This window comes from Amblyraja radiata, chromosome 4 (genome assembly GCF_010909765.2).
Source record: "Amblyraja radiata isolate CabotCenter1 chromosome 4, sAmbRad1.1.pri, whole genome shotgun sequence".
NCBI classification, from domain to species: Eukaryota; Metazoa; Chordata; class Chondrichthyes; order Rajiformes; family Rajidae; genus Amblyraja; species Amblyraja radiata.
In genome coordinates, this window is record NC_045959.1 from 95,881,940 (window position 1) to 95,898,173 (window position 16,234).

General features: G+C 45.3%; 1 protein-coding gene across 1 annotated transcript in view; it reads left to right on the forward strand.

Moving 5' to 3' along the window:
* Nucleotides 1–16,234, forward strand: part of pou6f2 (POU class 6 homeobox 2) — a 473,829-nt gene that overhangs the window by 387,310 nt on the left and 70,285 nt on the right. Inside the window, exon 6 of the mRNA XM_033019974.1 lies at nucleotides 2,493–2,606. Coding sequence (XP_032875865.1) covers nucleotides 2,493–2,606 — 114 coding nt within the window. The remainder of the gene's footprint in view (nucleotides 1–2,492; nucleotides 2,607–16,234) is intronic.

Below are 16,234 nucleotides of genomic sequence, written 5' to 3' on the forward strand. Positions count from 1 at the left end.
GGAGACAGATGGACCTTCTTTAGACTCCTCAGGAAGAAGAGACGCTGGTGAGCCTTCTTGACCAGAGTTGAGGTATTGTGGGTCCAAGAGAGGTCATCGGAGATGTTGACCCCCAGAAACCTGAAACTGGAAACACGTTCCACCTCCGTCCCATGTATATAAAACTGTATGTTCTCCTTTCGCTGTTAATTTGTTAACTGGTTCGGTGCAGGAACCAGCCAAGCTCCAACTTTCCATGAGTATCCAGCTACAGAAAGGAGACTGTCACCTACAATGTGATGGCAGCATTTAAACCAGGCATAAAAGGGAACCTACATGCAAGTGGAATTTCTTGACCAATATGCAGAGTAGAGAGGCAATGTTTTTCTATTACAAAGCATCAGGCCTCAAAACATTAACTTGGCTAATCAACAATATCAACTACTTGGTCTGCCTGGAACTTACCTGATCTCCCGATTGCCAAACACTTTAATTCCCCTTCCCATTCCCACACTGACCTCTCTGTTCTGGGCCTCCTCCATTGTCAGAGTGAGGCCAAATGGAAATTGGAGGAACAGCATCTCATATTTCGCTTGGGCAGCTTACAGCACAGTGGTAGGAATATTGATTTCTCTAATTTCAAGTAACCCCTTCACTCCCTCTCTCTCCATCCCTCCCCCACCCAAGTTGCACCAGGTTCCTGTTCTTACCTGGGACACAACGAGCAATGGCCTGTTTCCTTTATCAGCATTACTTTTTTGCATATCTTTCATTAATTTGTGTCTATCTTTGGTTTAAACCAAACATCTACAGTTCCTTCATGCTACAATAGTCTAATGTTCCGTATCAGACTACTGAAGGGTTGAAAGTTGCATGGAAAATTCAAAATCTATCCAATAATACCTGGAATGTCTGAAATACAAGTTATATATAATCAAGTAAAATACAAGTTTCATACATTTGGTAAGTCTCAAGGGTCCTAGTGAGATGATTAAAAGCTTCCTAAAGGCTTTAGTATGTTATAATAATGAGCCTGCGCCCTTCTGAACACTGAATTCATTGACAGCTATCAAAATACACACACACTTTCCTTTCTGTAAAAGGAGTTGGCTGTAAATGTTTAATGTAAAATTATATTAAGGTGAAAAACCGAAGAGCGTTTTTTAGTGCGTTGTATTTTTAAGCAAAATGGTTAACTTCCTTTTTTTAATTTTGTGGATATAGAAGTGATAACTACAAAATAATATTTTCAGTAATTATAAGCTGACGTCACCTTGAAAATGTTGAAATATGTTGTAAATAATTAACAAAGATCCAAGGCATTTAAGCCTTTCACCGAAGGTGCATAATTGATGCAAGTGAAACTGGATTATCTCCTGCGTCAAGGTTTTACATCAGCTATAAGTCTGCCTGGGCCTTGGGCTAACATAGAAAAGCCATAATTCTGACTCAAAGTAGCATGAGTTTGGCAGCTCAAGTTACTCGAGTTCCTTTGTAGATGATTTCCTTTTGATATCAAATTACAATAGTAACTCATGGGGGTCCTGATGAAAGGTCCCGGCCTGGAACGTCACTATCTACCTCCAATTTGACATGCGACTACTAGAAAAACAGAACAAATGCTATTCGCTTTTACACATGAGTAAGCATTTAAACTTACATAATGATAGAATAAAAAGGAATAAAAAGAATAAACATGCTACGGGCAAATTGGCATTACTAGTTTCCTAATCTCCAGTCTTCTGGTCGCACATTTGAATTCCATCAATATTACTGAAATTTGGAGGAGGTCTCTTCTGTTGTTATTATTGAATTATTATTAATTTCACCAATAAAACGACATTAACTAATTTAGATACAAAGTGCTGGAGTAACTCAATGGGCCAAGTAGCCTCTCTGGAGAACATAGATAGTGACGTTCCAGGCCGGGACCTTTCATCAGGACCCCATGAGTTACTATTGTACTTTGTGTTTTTTTTTTTTCTGTAAACCACCATCCTTGTGTTTACATATTAACTAATTTATTAATTTGTTCTAAAATCCAAACCACAAATTATTTAATACTGATTAAAAACCAAATTGGTTAAAAAACCTGAATAGTTGATTCAGTAATAGGTGGCGCAGCGGTAGAGGTGTTGCTTTACAGCACTTAAAATGTCAGAGACCTGGGTTCGATCCTGACTACGGGTGCTGTCTGTACGGAGTTTGTACGTTCTTCCCATGACCACGGGGTTTTCTCCAGGTGCTTCGGATTCCTCCCCCACGTCCAAATACGTACACGTTTGTCGGATAATTGGCTTTGTATAATTGCAAATTGTCCCTAGTGTGTCTAGGATAGTGTTAGCATGTGGGGATTGCTGGTCGGTGCGGACTCAATGGGCTGAAGGGCCTGTTTCCACGCAGTATCTCTAAATTAAACTAATCCCAGTATAGAGTCCATGTGGAAACGATAGTAAGATTTAAATACGTTTATAAATTGCCAGAATATGATGATTTTGCTGTTTATTTTCCAGTTGGCAAGTCAAGCAGCAGCGATGGGTTCCATTGCCGGATCCCAGGCTTTCAGCAATGCTCTGTCCAACCTGCAAGGGATGACTTCCCAGCTCGTCACCAATGCACAAGGCCAGGTGAGTCTTGCAATTACAATGGTTTCACTTTATATAAAATGGACTGCATTGGCTATGTAAAATTATTTTGGCAACATGTCATCATTAAAAGCATAAAAATTCTACAGAGTCTCAGACCAGAACCAAAGGAACAACAAACCAATTCAGACACTGCAGATGCTGGAATCTTGAGCAAAAAAACAATATGCTGGAGGAATTCAACTGGTCAGGCAGCATCTGTGGAAGGAATGGAAATACAGCGTTTCATGTCGGGACCCTTCTTCAATCTGATTGGAGTAGAGGGGAGAAAACTGGAAAAGAGGGGTGGGGGTGGGCCAAAGCCTGGAAAGTGTACTGTTTTGGATTATGGTTGAAGGGGACTGTTCAGAGGATTACTGTGACTGTAGGATGAAGTCAGACAAGAGTGATCGAAAGAGTACAGAGAAGATTTACGAGGATGTTGCCAGGACTAGAGAGGCTGAGCTTATGAGGAGGGGTTGAGTAGGCTGGGACTCTATTCCTTGGAGAGCAGGAGGATGAGGTTGATTTTATAGAGGTGTACAAAATCATGAGAGGTATAGATTGGATAGATGCACAGAGTGTCTTGTCCAGTTTACGTGAATCGAGGACCAGAAGACATAGGCTTAAGGTGAAGGGGAAAAGATTTAATAGGAATCTGAGGGGTCACCTTTTCACACAAATGGTGGTGGGTGTATGGAACAAGTTGCCAGAGGAGGTAGTTGAGGCAGGGACTACCCCAGCATTGTTAGACAGGTACATGGATAGGATAGGTTTGGAGGGAATGGGCCAAACATGGGCAGGTGGGACCAGTGTAGCTGGGACGTTAGCCATTGTGGGCAAGTTGGGCTAAGGGCCTGTTTCCACGCTGTATCACTCTATCAGACCCATTATTTATGGGGACAGGCAACACACAGGACTACAGGATGGTGTGTTGCTTCCCTGGTGCCAGGGTCCAGGATGTCTCAGAGCTGCTGCAGGACATCCACAAGAGGGGAAGGTAAGCAGCCAGAAGTGTGTTTGTGCACAGTGGCACAGGTGACATGGGTAGGAAAAGAGATAAGATGCTGCAGAGTGAATATAGGGAGTTAGGCAAATACTCAGGGTGAGGCTAAGTATGTGCAATTGGGATGTTAGAACCATTTTCGAAACCTGACAATGTGAGGGAAAGGATGGGCAAGATAGAGGTGGTGATAAAAGAAGAGGGGAAGTTGTTATATTAATGGCAATAGTTTGAGATAACATTCCTGAAGGACCTACAGTGAGGCTATATAGGTGGAGCTGTGAAATAACAAGAGGATGCTCACCTTGTTGGGATTGTACTGTCGGCCTTCAAATACTCAATGTGAATTAGAAAAACAAATATGCCAGGAGATTGCAGTCATCTACAAGATTTTCCCAATACAGATCTGGGCTGCCTTAGCGCCAAGGGCTTAGAACGAGTGGAATTTGTCAAGTGTGTTCAGGAGAATCTCCTGATGCAATGTGTAGAGTGCACAACAATGGGGACCAAAGCTTAACCTGCTCTTAGAGAATTGGGCTGGGCAAGTGACTGAAGTGTCAGTGGGTGAGACTTTTTGGGTCAGTGGCCATTTTCTATTAGCTTTAAAATAGTTATGGATAAAAAACAAGGTTGGTCCACAAGTTGAAATTCTAAACTGCGGCAAAGCCAACTTTTATGATATTTGACAGGAACTTGACTGGAGTATGTTGTTTGGGCAAAGTTACGCCTGGAAAGTGAGATGCTTCTGAAAGTATGACAGTGAGAGTTCGTTATGCACATGGTCCTGTAGCGTGAAGAGCAAGGCAGTTAGGAGTAAGGGAAAAAAATACATAACACCCTTATTTTGGGTTTCCAGCTATTAAATAAATGCAATTTATTCCAAAGCAACTCAGTGGGTCAGGCAGCATCACTGGAGAACATGAATCAGTGACATTTTGTGTTGGGACGCTGGGACCACTACATTCCCTCTCTTTCCTCTGTTGCTTCCCGACCCCAGTTCGTAGACATTGCTCCCACCGCTATAATCACCGCTATAATCCTTTCCCCTCCTCCTAATCCCTATCTCCCATCCCCTGAATCCCACATTTCCATTTTATCTCCCCTCCTTCTCCCCTGCCTGTGCCCTTCAACCAAATGTAGGCAAAAGTGCTGGAGAAACTCAGCGGGTGCAGCAGCATCTATGGAGCGAAGGAAATATGCAACTTTTCGGGCCGAAACCCTTCTTCCCTTCAACTAAATCGCTCCCTCTGGTTTTACACTTCACTCCTCCTCTTTCCTTATCTGATCCCCTTGTCACCTTTAGCTTTCGTCACTTACTCCATCCATCAATCGATCACCTCCCTTCATATGTATCCACCTATCACTTGCCAGGCTCTCTTTTCCAGCTTTCTCATCTGACTCCATCAGTCTGAATAAAGGTCCCAACCCAAAATGTTGTTAGTCCATTCCCTGTTGCCTGGCCTGCTGAGTTCCCCCAGCACCTTGTTCTGTGCTCAAAAACAAATTCAATTTCAGTATTCTGGTTTGTAGGATAATGTAATAGTTAGATATCCATGTTGCAGTAATTGAAATAAAGAATATCAGAACATAATGTTTGAGATTGTGATAGAGGGACATTTTTGTTCATGTATATTGCATAAATGGTACATTTTGAAAACATTGTCGCACACATAAACACACACACACAAAATATCTCTTGAGAAAAATCTAATATAAGCAAAGACATACCTTGAGCAACAGTAAATTGCTGACCTTGTCATTTTTATTGGGCAGATTCAGAATTGTTCCATCAGTACTCAGAGAGTTGAACGATGAACCTTGTCATGGTGAAGCCTGATCTAATGAATCATCCTATTTCAGGTGCACACAACACACATTATAGGAAGATTGTTTTAACAACTTGCCGCTCACCAAGCCTTTGTGGCTTCAACCTTTCCGCTGCATTAATTTCTATTTGGAAGCTCCTTCTGCATGTGTGTGCATGTTCTGTTTAAAATGATTCTGCCTCAAAACTGTGACTCAATGCAGAGTGAAATCATTTAGGATAAAATATTTTGTAGATTTTATGTTTGTTTGCTGAAGGTTAACCAGAATCACGGGTGTAAATCAGTCATTATTGGGATACCATTTAATGACCAGATTAAACAGTGGTTATTTGGCTTGAAAGCCTTTGTTTGAAAATGGAGCCATAATCGTGGGCAGAAACCTGACTGCAGGAGGAACTCAGCAGGTCAGGCAGCATTTGAGGCAAAAGGACAGACAAGTCAAGTTTATTCATCACATACACATACGAGATGTGCAGTAAAATGAAAAGTTGCAATGCTCGCGGATTGTGCAAAAAAAAACAAACAAACAAACTACAACAGAATGGAGCAGAATCACATATTCACACATTGCACATTTGTGGGAGGAAAGAAAAAGGGAAAAAACAGCAATTTAAAAAAACAGTGAAATGGTACAGTAAAGTTAGTCTCTGGTGAGATAGGAGTTTACAATCCTAATGGCCTCTGGGAAGAAACTCCTTCTCATCCTCTCCGTTCACACAGCATGACAACGGAGGCGTTTGCCTGACCGTAGCAGCTGGAATAGTCCGTTGCTGGGGTGAACGGGGTCTCCCATGATCTTGTTTGCTCTGAAGTTGCACCTTCTGATGTATAGTTCCCGCAGGGGGGCGAGTGTAGTTCCCATAGTGCGTTCAGCCGAACGCACTACTCTCTGCAGAGCCTTCTTGTCCTGGGCAGAGCAGTTCCCAAACCAAATTGTGATATTTCCGGACAAGATGCTTTCCACAGCCGCTGAGTAGAAGCACTGGAGGATCCTCAGAGACACTCTGAATTTCCTCAATTGCCTGAGGTGGTAAAGGCACTGCCTTGCCTTACTCACGAGTGCTGCAGCGTGTGATGTCCATGTCATATCCTCAGAGATGTGGACTCCCAGGTATTTGAAACAGCTCACCCTATCCACAGTATCCCCATTTATCTTCAATGGTGTGTACGTCCTCGGATGATGTGCCCTCCTAAAGTCCACGGTCAGCTCCTTAGTTTTTTAAATATTCAAGAGGAGGCTGTTGTCCTGACACCAGAGTGCCAGATCAGCCACCTTCTCCCCGTAGGCCTTCTCATCTTTATCGGAGATCAGGCCCACCACCACAGTGTCATCAGCAAACTTGATTATCGAGTTAGAGCTGAACCTGGCCACACAGTCATGTGTGTACAGGGAGTACCGTAGGGGGCTGAGGACGCAATCCTGGGGGGATCCTGTGCTCAGGGTGAGGGACTTTGATGTATTTCCCCTCATCTTGACTACCTGGGGCCTGGCGGTGAGAAAGTCCAGGACCCATGCACACAGGGGGGTGTTGAGCCCCAATTTCAGCAGCTTCTCGGCCAGTCTGGTGGGGACTATCGTGTTGAAGGCTGAACTGAAGTCTGTGAACAGCATCCTCACGTAGCCCCCTTTCTGGCTATCAAGATGAGAGAGAGCGGTGTGCAGAACCTGGGAGACTGCATCGTCCGTGGATCTGTTCGGACGGTATGCGAATTGTAACGGGTCCATGTTGCGAGGGAGGAAGGCGCAGATGTGTTTCTTGACCAGCCTCTCAAAGCATTTCATGACTACCGAGGTCGTCAAAAACGTCAAATTCCTGGGTGTGCATACTTCCAAAGATCTTTCCTGGACTCAGCAAACTGATGCAATTATAAAGAAGGCACATCAGCACCTCTACTTCCTGAAAAGATTACGAACATTTGGTATGTCAAAGAGGATTCTCTTGAACTTCTACAGGTGCACAGTAGAGAGCATACTGACTGGTTGCATCGTGGCCTAGTTCAGCAACTTGAACGTCCAGGAGTGGAAAAGACTGCAAAAAGTGACCACTGCCCAGTCCATCATTGGCTTTGATCTCCCCACCATCGAGGCAGCCAACATCATCAAGGACCCACACCATCCTGGCCACACACTCATTTCACCATTGCTATAGGGAAGAAGGTACAGGAGCCTGAAAGCTGTAATGTCCAGGTTCAGGAACAGCTTCTTTCCTACAGCCATCAGGCTATTAAACACGACACCAAATAAGGTCTGAACAGCAACAGACTTTTACTATTATTGCACTATATTTGTTTATTTATTGAGTATATGTGCATGTGTATATATACACACCAAACTTTTTTTCCCCCCGTTATGTAGTATTTTACATATTCTGTTGTGCTGCAGCAAGCAAGAATTTCATTGTCCTATCTGGGACACATGACAATAAAACACTCTGTACACTTGACTTGACTCGTGAAAGCTATAGAGTTAAGGGCCTATCCCACTGTACGAAGTAATTCAAGAGTTCTCCCGAGTTTCCCCTGATTCGAACTCGGAGAATTACGGGAATAGCCGCTCGTAGGTACTCGGGGCTCTCGTGGACATTTTACAACATGTTGAAAAAACTTCACGAGCTCACCGCGTTTCCCGAGTACCTGCCGTTAGCGTTACGAGCCGCTACGAGACGTCCCGAGCTCCGACGTACCCGCTACGTACATTCTACGTACTTACCACGAGTTTGATTTTTTTTTAAACTCGGGAGAGCTCTTGGGTAAACGCGTATAGTGGGACAGGCCCTTTAAGATGTTGCTGATGGTGTTACATAGTAATAGGTTGCCAGGCTTCGGAATGAGAATATGATCTACAAGAAAATTATGGGGCAGTTATTTAATTTTGGAGCTGGCAGATAAGACAACCCAAAAGAGCGATTAAGTACGAGGTGCATTGGAAAGTGAGCTTCAGGGTTATTGAAAAGACATTCTCAGACCTACTTTGTTCCTCCAGTTACTGTATCAGTTCCTGCATTCTCCCTCCTCGGCCTGACCTACAACTATTGGCTTTACATTGGGATTGCAATGAATTTGTGGTTGCTGGTGTGCCTGCTTGTTCAAGAATCTGGGAAAGTGAATCCCCAGGACGTTTAATCCTAGATATTCCTGGGCTCACCACACACCCAGCTTTCTCTTTCAAATGTTCAGTTTCAGTTTAGTTTATTGTCACATGTACCCGAGGTACAGTGAAAAGCTTTTGTTGCGTGCTAACCAGTCAGCGGAAAGACAACACATGATTACAATTGAACCTTTTACAGTGTATTGATACATGATAAGGGAATAACGTTTAGTGCAAGGTAAAGCCAGCAAAGTCCAATCATGGATAATAATAATAATAATGGATGGGATTTATATAGCGCCTTTCTAATACTCAAGGCGCTTTACATCGCATTATTCATTCATTCCTCAGTCACACTCGGTGGTGGTAAGCTACTTCTGTAGCCACAGCTGCCCTGGGGCAGACTGACGGAAGCGTGGCTGCCAATCTGCGCCTACGGCCCCTCCGACCACCACCAATCACTCACACACATTCACACACATTCACACACAGGCAAAGGTGAGTGAAGTGTCTTGCCCAAGGACACAACGACAGTATGCACTCCAAGTGGGATTCGAACCGGCTACCTTCCGGTTGCCAGCCAAACACTTAGCCCATTGTGCCATCTGTCGTCCGAGGGTCACCATTGAGATTGATAGTAGTTCAGCGCTGCTCTCTGGTTGTGGTGGGATGATTCAGTTGCCTGGGAAGAAACTGTCCCTGAATCTGGAGGTGTGCGTTTTCACACTTCGATACCTTCTGATACACAGCAGCTACTGTGCATTGCCGGTGGAGGGAATGAGCGTTTAGTGTGATTAATGGGATGCCAATCCTATCGACTGCTTTGTCCATGATGGTCAAGAGCTGCTTGAGAGTTGTTGGAGATGTACTCATGCAGGCAAGTGGAAAGCAAAACTTAGCCTGAGCAATCCACCCGCTGAGAATGTCTAGGTACCACTGGAGATATTCCTTTGCAAGCAAAGCATGCTCCATTATTGAACAGGCACATCCAGCAACACTTCATTTATTTTGAAATAGGTTGAGTAGTATCAGAAGCTGATTAGCTGATTAGGTCTGAAGAAGGATCTCTACCCCCCGCCCCTCCATCACCCCCACTTTTCCTTGAACTTCGTCCCCTTTGATGTCTCGTTTTCACACCTTACCCTTCCATATCTCTGTGTCTCACGCTCCCCTGACTCTCAGTCTGAACAAGGGTACCGAACTGAAACGTAACATATTCCTTCTATCCAGAGATGCTTCCTGTCCCGCTGAGTTACTCCAGCATTTTGTGTCTATCTTCTGATTAGCTTTCGGGAAGTTAGGCAAGACCAACAAATCGGCAGGTGCAAATTCCAGGACATAATGACCACAGAAACCTAAGAACATAAGTAGGGCAGCATAGCTCATTTGACCCTTCAAGCTCACTCCACCGTACAATATGATAATGACTGGCCCTCTTTCTAAACACCATTTTATCTTCCCTTTTCCATATTCTTTGGTTCCTTCAATACCCAGATGTCTATCAATAACTCTTTTAAATACAATCAATATCCAATCATCCGTAGGTGTCTTAGTAGAGAATTCCAAACATTAACCAACCTCAGAGTCTCTTAATTTCATTCTTAAATGGCCTACCCTTTATTCTAAGACCGTAATCTTTAGTTCAAGACTTCTCAGCCTGGTAAACAGTCCGCCCTGTTTAGATTAGTTTAGAGATGCAGCGTGGAAACAGGCACTTCGGCCCACTGAGTCCGTACCAACCAGTGATCCCTACACATTAACACTGCCCTACACACACTAGCGACAATTGTTTCCTTTATACCAAGCCAATTAACCTACAAACCTGTACGCCTTTGGAGTGGGAAACCAAAGATCTCGGGGAAAACGCACGCAGGTCACGGGGAGAATGTACAAACTACATATAGACAAGCACCCGTAATCAGGATTGAACTCGGGTCTCTGCCGCTGAAAGGCAATAGCTCTACCGCTACGCCACTGTGCCGCCCTGTTGTAAATCCCTCCAAGAATTCTGTATGTTTCAATATAACCTCTCATTCTTCAAAACTTTAGAGACAAAAGAGCCTAGCCTATGCTTGCTCTCGAATAAGTATCCCCTAGTTCACATAAAGAGACCGAATCTGTCACAGGATATCCTTATTCTTGTACTCATATTCTCTCATAATAAACATACTACATGCTTTCCTAACTGTCTGCTGCATTATTACATTAGCTTTCAATAAAGTCAAGTATGCCTAGATCCCCTGGAACACCAAGATATTTCAGTCTCTCATTATTTGAAAAAGCACAATTCATAACCAGAGAAGGTACGGTAGTTAGAAATGTGAATAATACAACTATTTTATATGGTAGAGCAAAGTAAATAAATTGGCTCCTTGTTTTACTCAATACAGCTTTCCTTTACTTTTAATCGGTGGCAAAGTAATCATGTAATATGGATTACCAGAGGGCAATGGTTGTTTCCTTTAATACTGAAGGTGCCCACAGGCCAAATCAAAATAACATTGATTAAATAAGTAATAAATGAAATCTTGTTACAGTTCAGTCAACAAGGCAGCCATTTGTACATTCATCAAAGTTATTTATTGAGGCCAGCTTGCATTTAATCATTGAGTATCTGACATATGAACTATTTATTAAAAGTAGCCTAATTAGTGTATTACATAGCGATTTAAAAAAAAAAACAGTCCAGAATTTACTCAAAATAATAAGACTTATTATTTTGTTTGTCCGCACAAGTCAATTATAAATGTATTCAACAAAATTAAATCATCACTCTTTAACTCACACTTTCCTTCCCCAACCTCAAAAAAATACAACAAACGCTGAATCAGTATTTGCCCTTCACAGGAATAAACAGGCCGATCATGTTTACACATCCTGCTTCAATAACCCCTTGGACACAAATGCTGGAGTAGCTCAGCGGGATGAGTTCAGGCAGCAGGTAGTTCCAAACTCAGGAAGCGTCCCAGTGGACAGGCGACGTTGCGGGTCAGGATCCTTCTTCAGACTGTTTGTGGGGTGGGGGCAGAAGGAAGCTGGATAATGGGAGAAGCAGGATAGAGTGTGGCAGGTAATAGGCAGACCTACTGTAGGTCAGGACGGGGGATTGATAGGCAGATGATTGGAACAAAGGCCAGAGATATGAAAGGAAGGAAGGAAGGTGTCAGGCAGGTACGAAGAGTTACGGATTGTAAAGCAAGAGGGAGCAAAGTGGCAGGAGTAGGGGAGGGGTGGTTGTGGGGAGAGGGGGTGAGTGAATTGGAGAAATAGGTGGAGTCCAAGTGGGGCACAGGGAAGGGAAGGGGGGAGGTGGAAGGGTGAGTTGTGCGGAAGATAAGGGAGGAGGTAATTAGTGAGAGGTTACCTAAAATTGTGGAATTCAATGTTCATACCTTGCGTTGTAAGCTACCCTAGCAGTTCCTCCCGTTTTCATGTGGTTTCTCTGGCATTGGAGGAGGCCCAAGACAGAAACGTCAGAATGGGAAGGCCAGTTAAAATGGTCAGCAACCAGGAGATCCAGTAGGCCTTGGCAGACCGAGCACATGGTCAGCAAAGCAGTCGCCAAGTCTATGCTTGGTTTTGCCGACTGACTGTGCCCAAATACATGTTGCAGGGCTGCCAACATTGGGTGAGAGTTGGGAGTGAGAAATTTGCGAGCGACCAAGCCCGGGGGAGCATCGCAACCGGGGGGGGGGGGGGGGAGGAGGGTGCCCCCTCCCATTGGTACAGAACATTTGCATTTTTCAGCTTGAAATTGTGCAATATGGTGCATACTGTAGCGAGTCTTATAACTTACACTTGAATGCAATATATATGCTATAAATTGGATTGGAGCGTTTTTGAAAGGGGGGAGGCTGTGCGATCACTGATCACTGGCCATGGGGGTACCCGGTGAAGGAGTGGAGCAACCGAGTTAGGAGAGGGTGTGGAAGAAGGCTAGGAACTTTTTGAAATGTTATGTATTAAAATCATGTTTTAGTGCACTGTAGAAGTATGATTTCAATGTTTTTTGTATGAAGTATTTTTAAGAGGTAACTTTTTAAGGGGTAACCTTATCCACACAAAGGGTGATGGGTGTATGGAACAAGCTGCCAGAGGAGGTAGTTGAGGCAGGGACCATCCCAACATTTAAGAAAAAGTTTGATACATGGATAGGACAGGTTTGGAGGTATGGACCAAAAGCAGGTAGCGTAGCTGGGACATGTTGGCGGGTGTGGGCAAGTTGCGCCGTAGGGCCTGTTTTCACACTGTATCACTCTATGACTACATTATACCTCCACCATGCATGAATGCTTCAAAATCAAGTGATCGAGTTTTATTGCCATATACTCAAGCATAGAAACATAGAAAATAGGTGCAGGAATAGGCCATTCGGCCCTTCAAGCCAGCACTGCCATTCAATATGATCATGGCTATTCATCTAAAATCAGTACCTTTCCTGTTTTTTCCCCATATCCCTTGATGTCGTTAGCCCCTAGAACTAAATGTAACTCTCTCTTGAAAACATCCAGTGAATTGGCCTGCACTGCCTTCTGTGGCAGAGAATTCCACAGATTCACAACTCTCTACGTGAAGAAAGTTTGTCCTCATCTCAGTCCTAAATGCCCCCCCCCCCCCTTTATTCTTAAACTGTGACTCATGGTTCTGAACGCCCCCAACATCGGGAACAGTTTTCCTGCAGTTACAGTAAGTGAAAATCTAGCAGGCAAACAGGATGCTTTCTCCAACCACCCCCATTTGAAGTCCACTACCTTCCACCATTCCTACCTAGTGCTTGGTACTTACTTCCAGTAGCCACTGGTTGTCCTCCAGGATGCACCGAGCCGCAGCCTGATCCATGCCGGTCACCTGGGCAAATTCGACACAGAGACTCTCTCTCTCTCCCCCTCTCTTCCGCTCTCTCTCCTCTCAACCCCCCTCTCTCTCTCTCCCCCTCTATCTCTCCCCTCCCCCTCTCTTTCCCCTCTCTCTCTCTCCTCTCTCCCTCTCTGTCTCTCCTCTCACCCCCTCTCTCTCCCCTGTCTCCCCCTCTCACTCTCTCCCCTTCCCTCTCTTCTCTCTCCCCCCTCTCTCTCTCCCCCCTCTCTTTCCCCCACTCTCCCTCCCACCTTACTCTTCCCCCTCTCTCTTGTCCCCTCTCTCCTCTCTCTCTCCCCTCTCTTTCCCCTAACTCTCTCTCCCCTCTCTTCCCCCTAACTCTCTCTCCCCCTCTCTCTCTCCCCCTCTCTTTCTTCCCTCTCTCTCCCTCTTCTCTCTCCCCCCTCTCTCTCCTCTCTCTCCCCTTCGCTTCCCCCCTCTTTCTCCCTCCCTCTCTATCTTCCCCCTCTCTCTCCCTCTCCACACACTCTCCCCTCTCTCTTTCCCCTCTCTCTCTCTGTCTCTCTTCTCACCTCTCTCTCTTCCCCCCTCTCTCCTCCTCTCTTCCCCATTTCTCCCTCCTACCTCACTCTTCCCCTTGCCCTCTCTCCCCTCTCTTTCTCCTCTGTCTCTATCTCTTTTTCTTTGCCCCCCTATCTATCTCTTTCCCCCTCTCCCCCTCTTCCCCCTCTCTCTTTTACCACCCCTCTCTCTTCCCCTGCTCTCTCCCATTCTCTCCTCCCTCTCCATCCCCTCTCTCTTCCATTTTTCTTCCCTCTCACCCCTCTATCACTTCCCCCCCTCTCCCACCTCACTCTCCCCCTCTCACTCCCCTCTCTCTCCCCCCTCCCTCTTCTCTCTCTCCATTCACTACCCCCCTGTCTCTCCCCTCTCTCTCCTCTCACCCCCCCCCCTCTCTCTCTCCCCACTGTCTCCCTGTCTCCTTCCCCCCCTCTCTCTCCACCTCCCTTTGAGAGTCTAGTCTGTCCCTTCAGCACAGAGACTCTCGCGGCAGCGGCAGCGGCAGCGGCAGCGGCACAACGCTTCTGACGCCTCCGACGCCCGGGACATGCACTGTCCGGACTGCTCCATGGCCAGAGCTGCAGCGAACGACACGCCGGCCCCGGCAAACACTCGTCCGTCCCGGCTCCCTGCATCTGTTCCGGCCGCTGGTTCTGCTCCCATCCCTCCCGCATCTTCTGCGCTCCAACACCCGCTGACCATGCAGTTTATCCGAGTTTTGAAATTTTCATTGATCACAAAATTTCTCACCACTGAGCGTGAGAAATTTCTGATGAGCGTGAGGGCGTGAGAGTTTGCTTGAGGGCGTGAGTCTCACGCTCAAAGCGTGAGAGTTGGCAGCCCTGATGTTGGCCTTCATAACAAGAGGATTTGAGTAGAGGAGCAAAGAGGTCCTTCTGCAGTTGTACAGGACCCTAGTGAGACCACACCTGGAGTATTGTGTGCAGTTTTGGTCCCCTAATTTGAGGAACGACATTCGTGTTATTGAGGGAGTGCAGTGTAGGTTTACAAGGTTAATTCCCGGGATGGCGGGACTGTCATATGCTGAGAGAATGGAGCGGCTGGGCTTGTATACTCTGGAATTTAGATTGAAAAGATTGAAAAGACTAGGCTTATATTCACTGGAGTTTAGAAGGATGAGGGGGATCTTATAGAAACATATAAAATGATAAAAGGACTGGACAAACTAGATGCAGGAAAAATGTTCCCAATGTTGGGGGAGTCCAGAACCAGGGGCCACAGTCTAAGAATAAGGGGGAGGCCATTTAAAACTGCAATGAGAAAACACTTTTTCACCCAGAAAGTTGTGTATTTGTGGAATTCTCTGCCACAGAAGGCAGTAGAGGCCAATTCACTGGATGAATTTAAAAGAGAGTTAGATCGAGCTCTGGGAGCTAGTCGAATCAAGGGATATGGGGAGAAGGCAGGCACGGGTTACAGATTGTGGATGATCAGCATGATCACAATGAATGGCGGTGGTGGTTCGAAAGGGGAAAATGGCCTCCTCCTGCACCTATTTTCTGTTTCTATGTTTCCACACTCTCACCTATTTCTCCCCTCCACTAAACCCCATCACTTTCCTCCCTCTGACACTACAATCCATAACTTTTCAACCCTGTCACACACCTTCCTTCCTTCCTTCCTTATCTCTGACCTATGTTCCAACCATCTGCCTGTCAAAACACCCCTAGCCTATGTTGATCTTATACTTGCCACACTGTGTCCTGCCTCTCCCCTCCGTAAGGGAATTCCAGATTTACAATTATGTATCTGAAGGTTTCTCCTGTTTGCCTTTTCAAAAACCTTGTACCTCCAGCCCCTGTCTCTTTATTCCTCAAGTTTAGTTTAGTTTAGAAATACAGCGTGGAAACAGCCCCATCAGCTCACCGAGTCCGCACCAGCCAGCGATCCCCGCACATTAACACTATCATACACAAACCAGGGACAATTTTACATTGATACCAAGCCAATTAACCTACAAACCTACAAGTCTTTGGAGTGTGGGGGGAAAGCGAGGTCTTGCAGAAAACCCACACAGGTCACAGGGAGAAAACGTACAAGCTCCATAAAGACAGCATCTGTAGTCAGGATCAAACCCGGGTCACTGGCGCTGTGAGGTAGTAGCTCTACTGCTGCACCACCGTGCCGCCCTTGCTTAAAAAAATGCAGTTCCGTTCACATGTTAAATTTTTTGATAATTTTAATCAATCATGACTTTACCTGTTGAAAATGGGTTAATGGAGAGATAAATTCACTCAAGTCACTTAGCTGCCCACATCTCTTCTCGTCATACAAGCTTCCTGATGGCTGGTTAAATTACCCAGCAGAGAGGGAA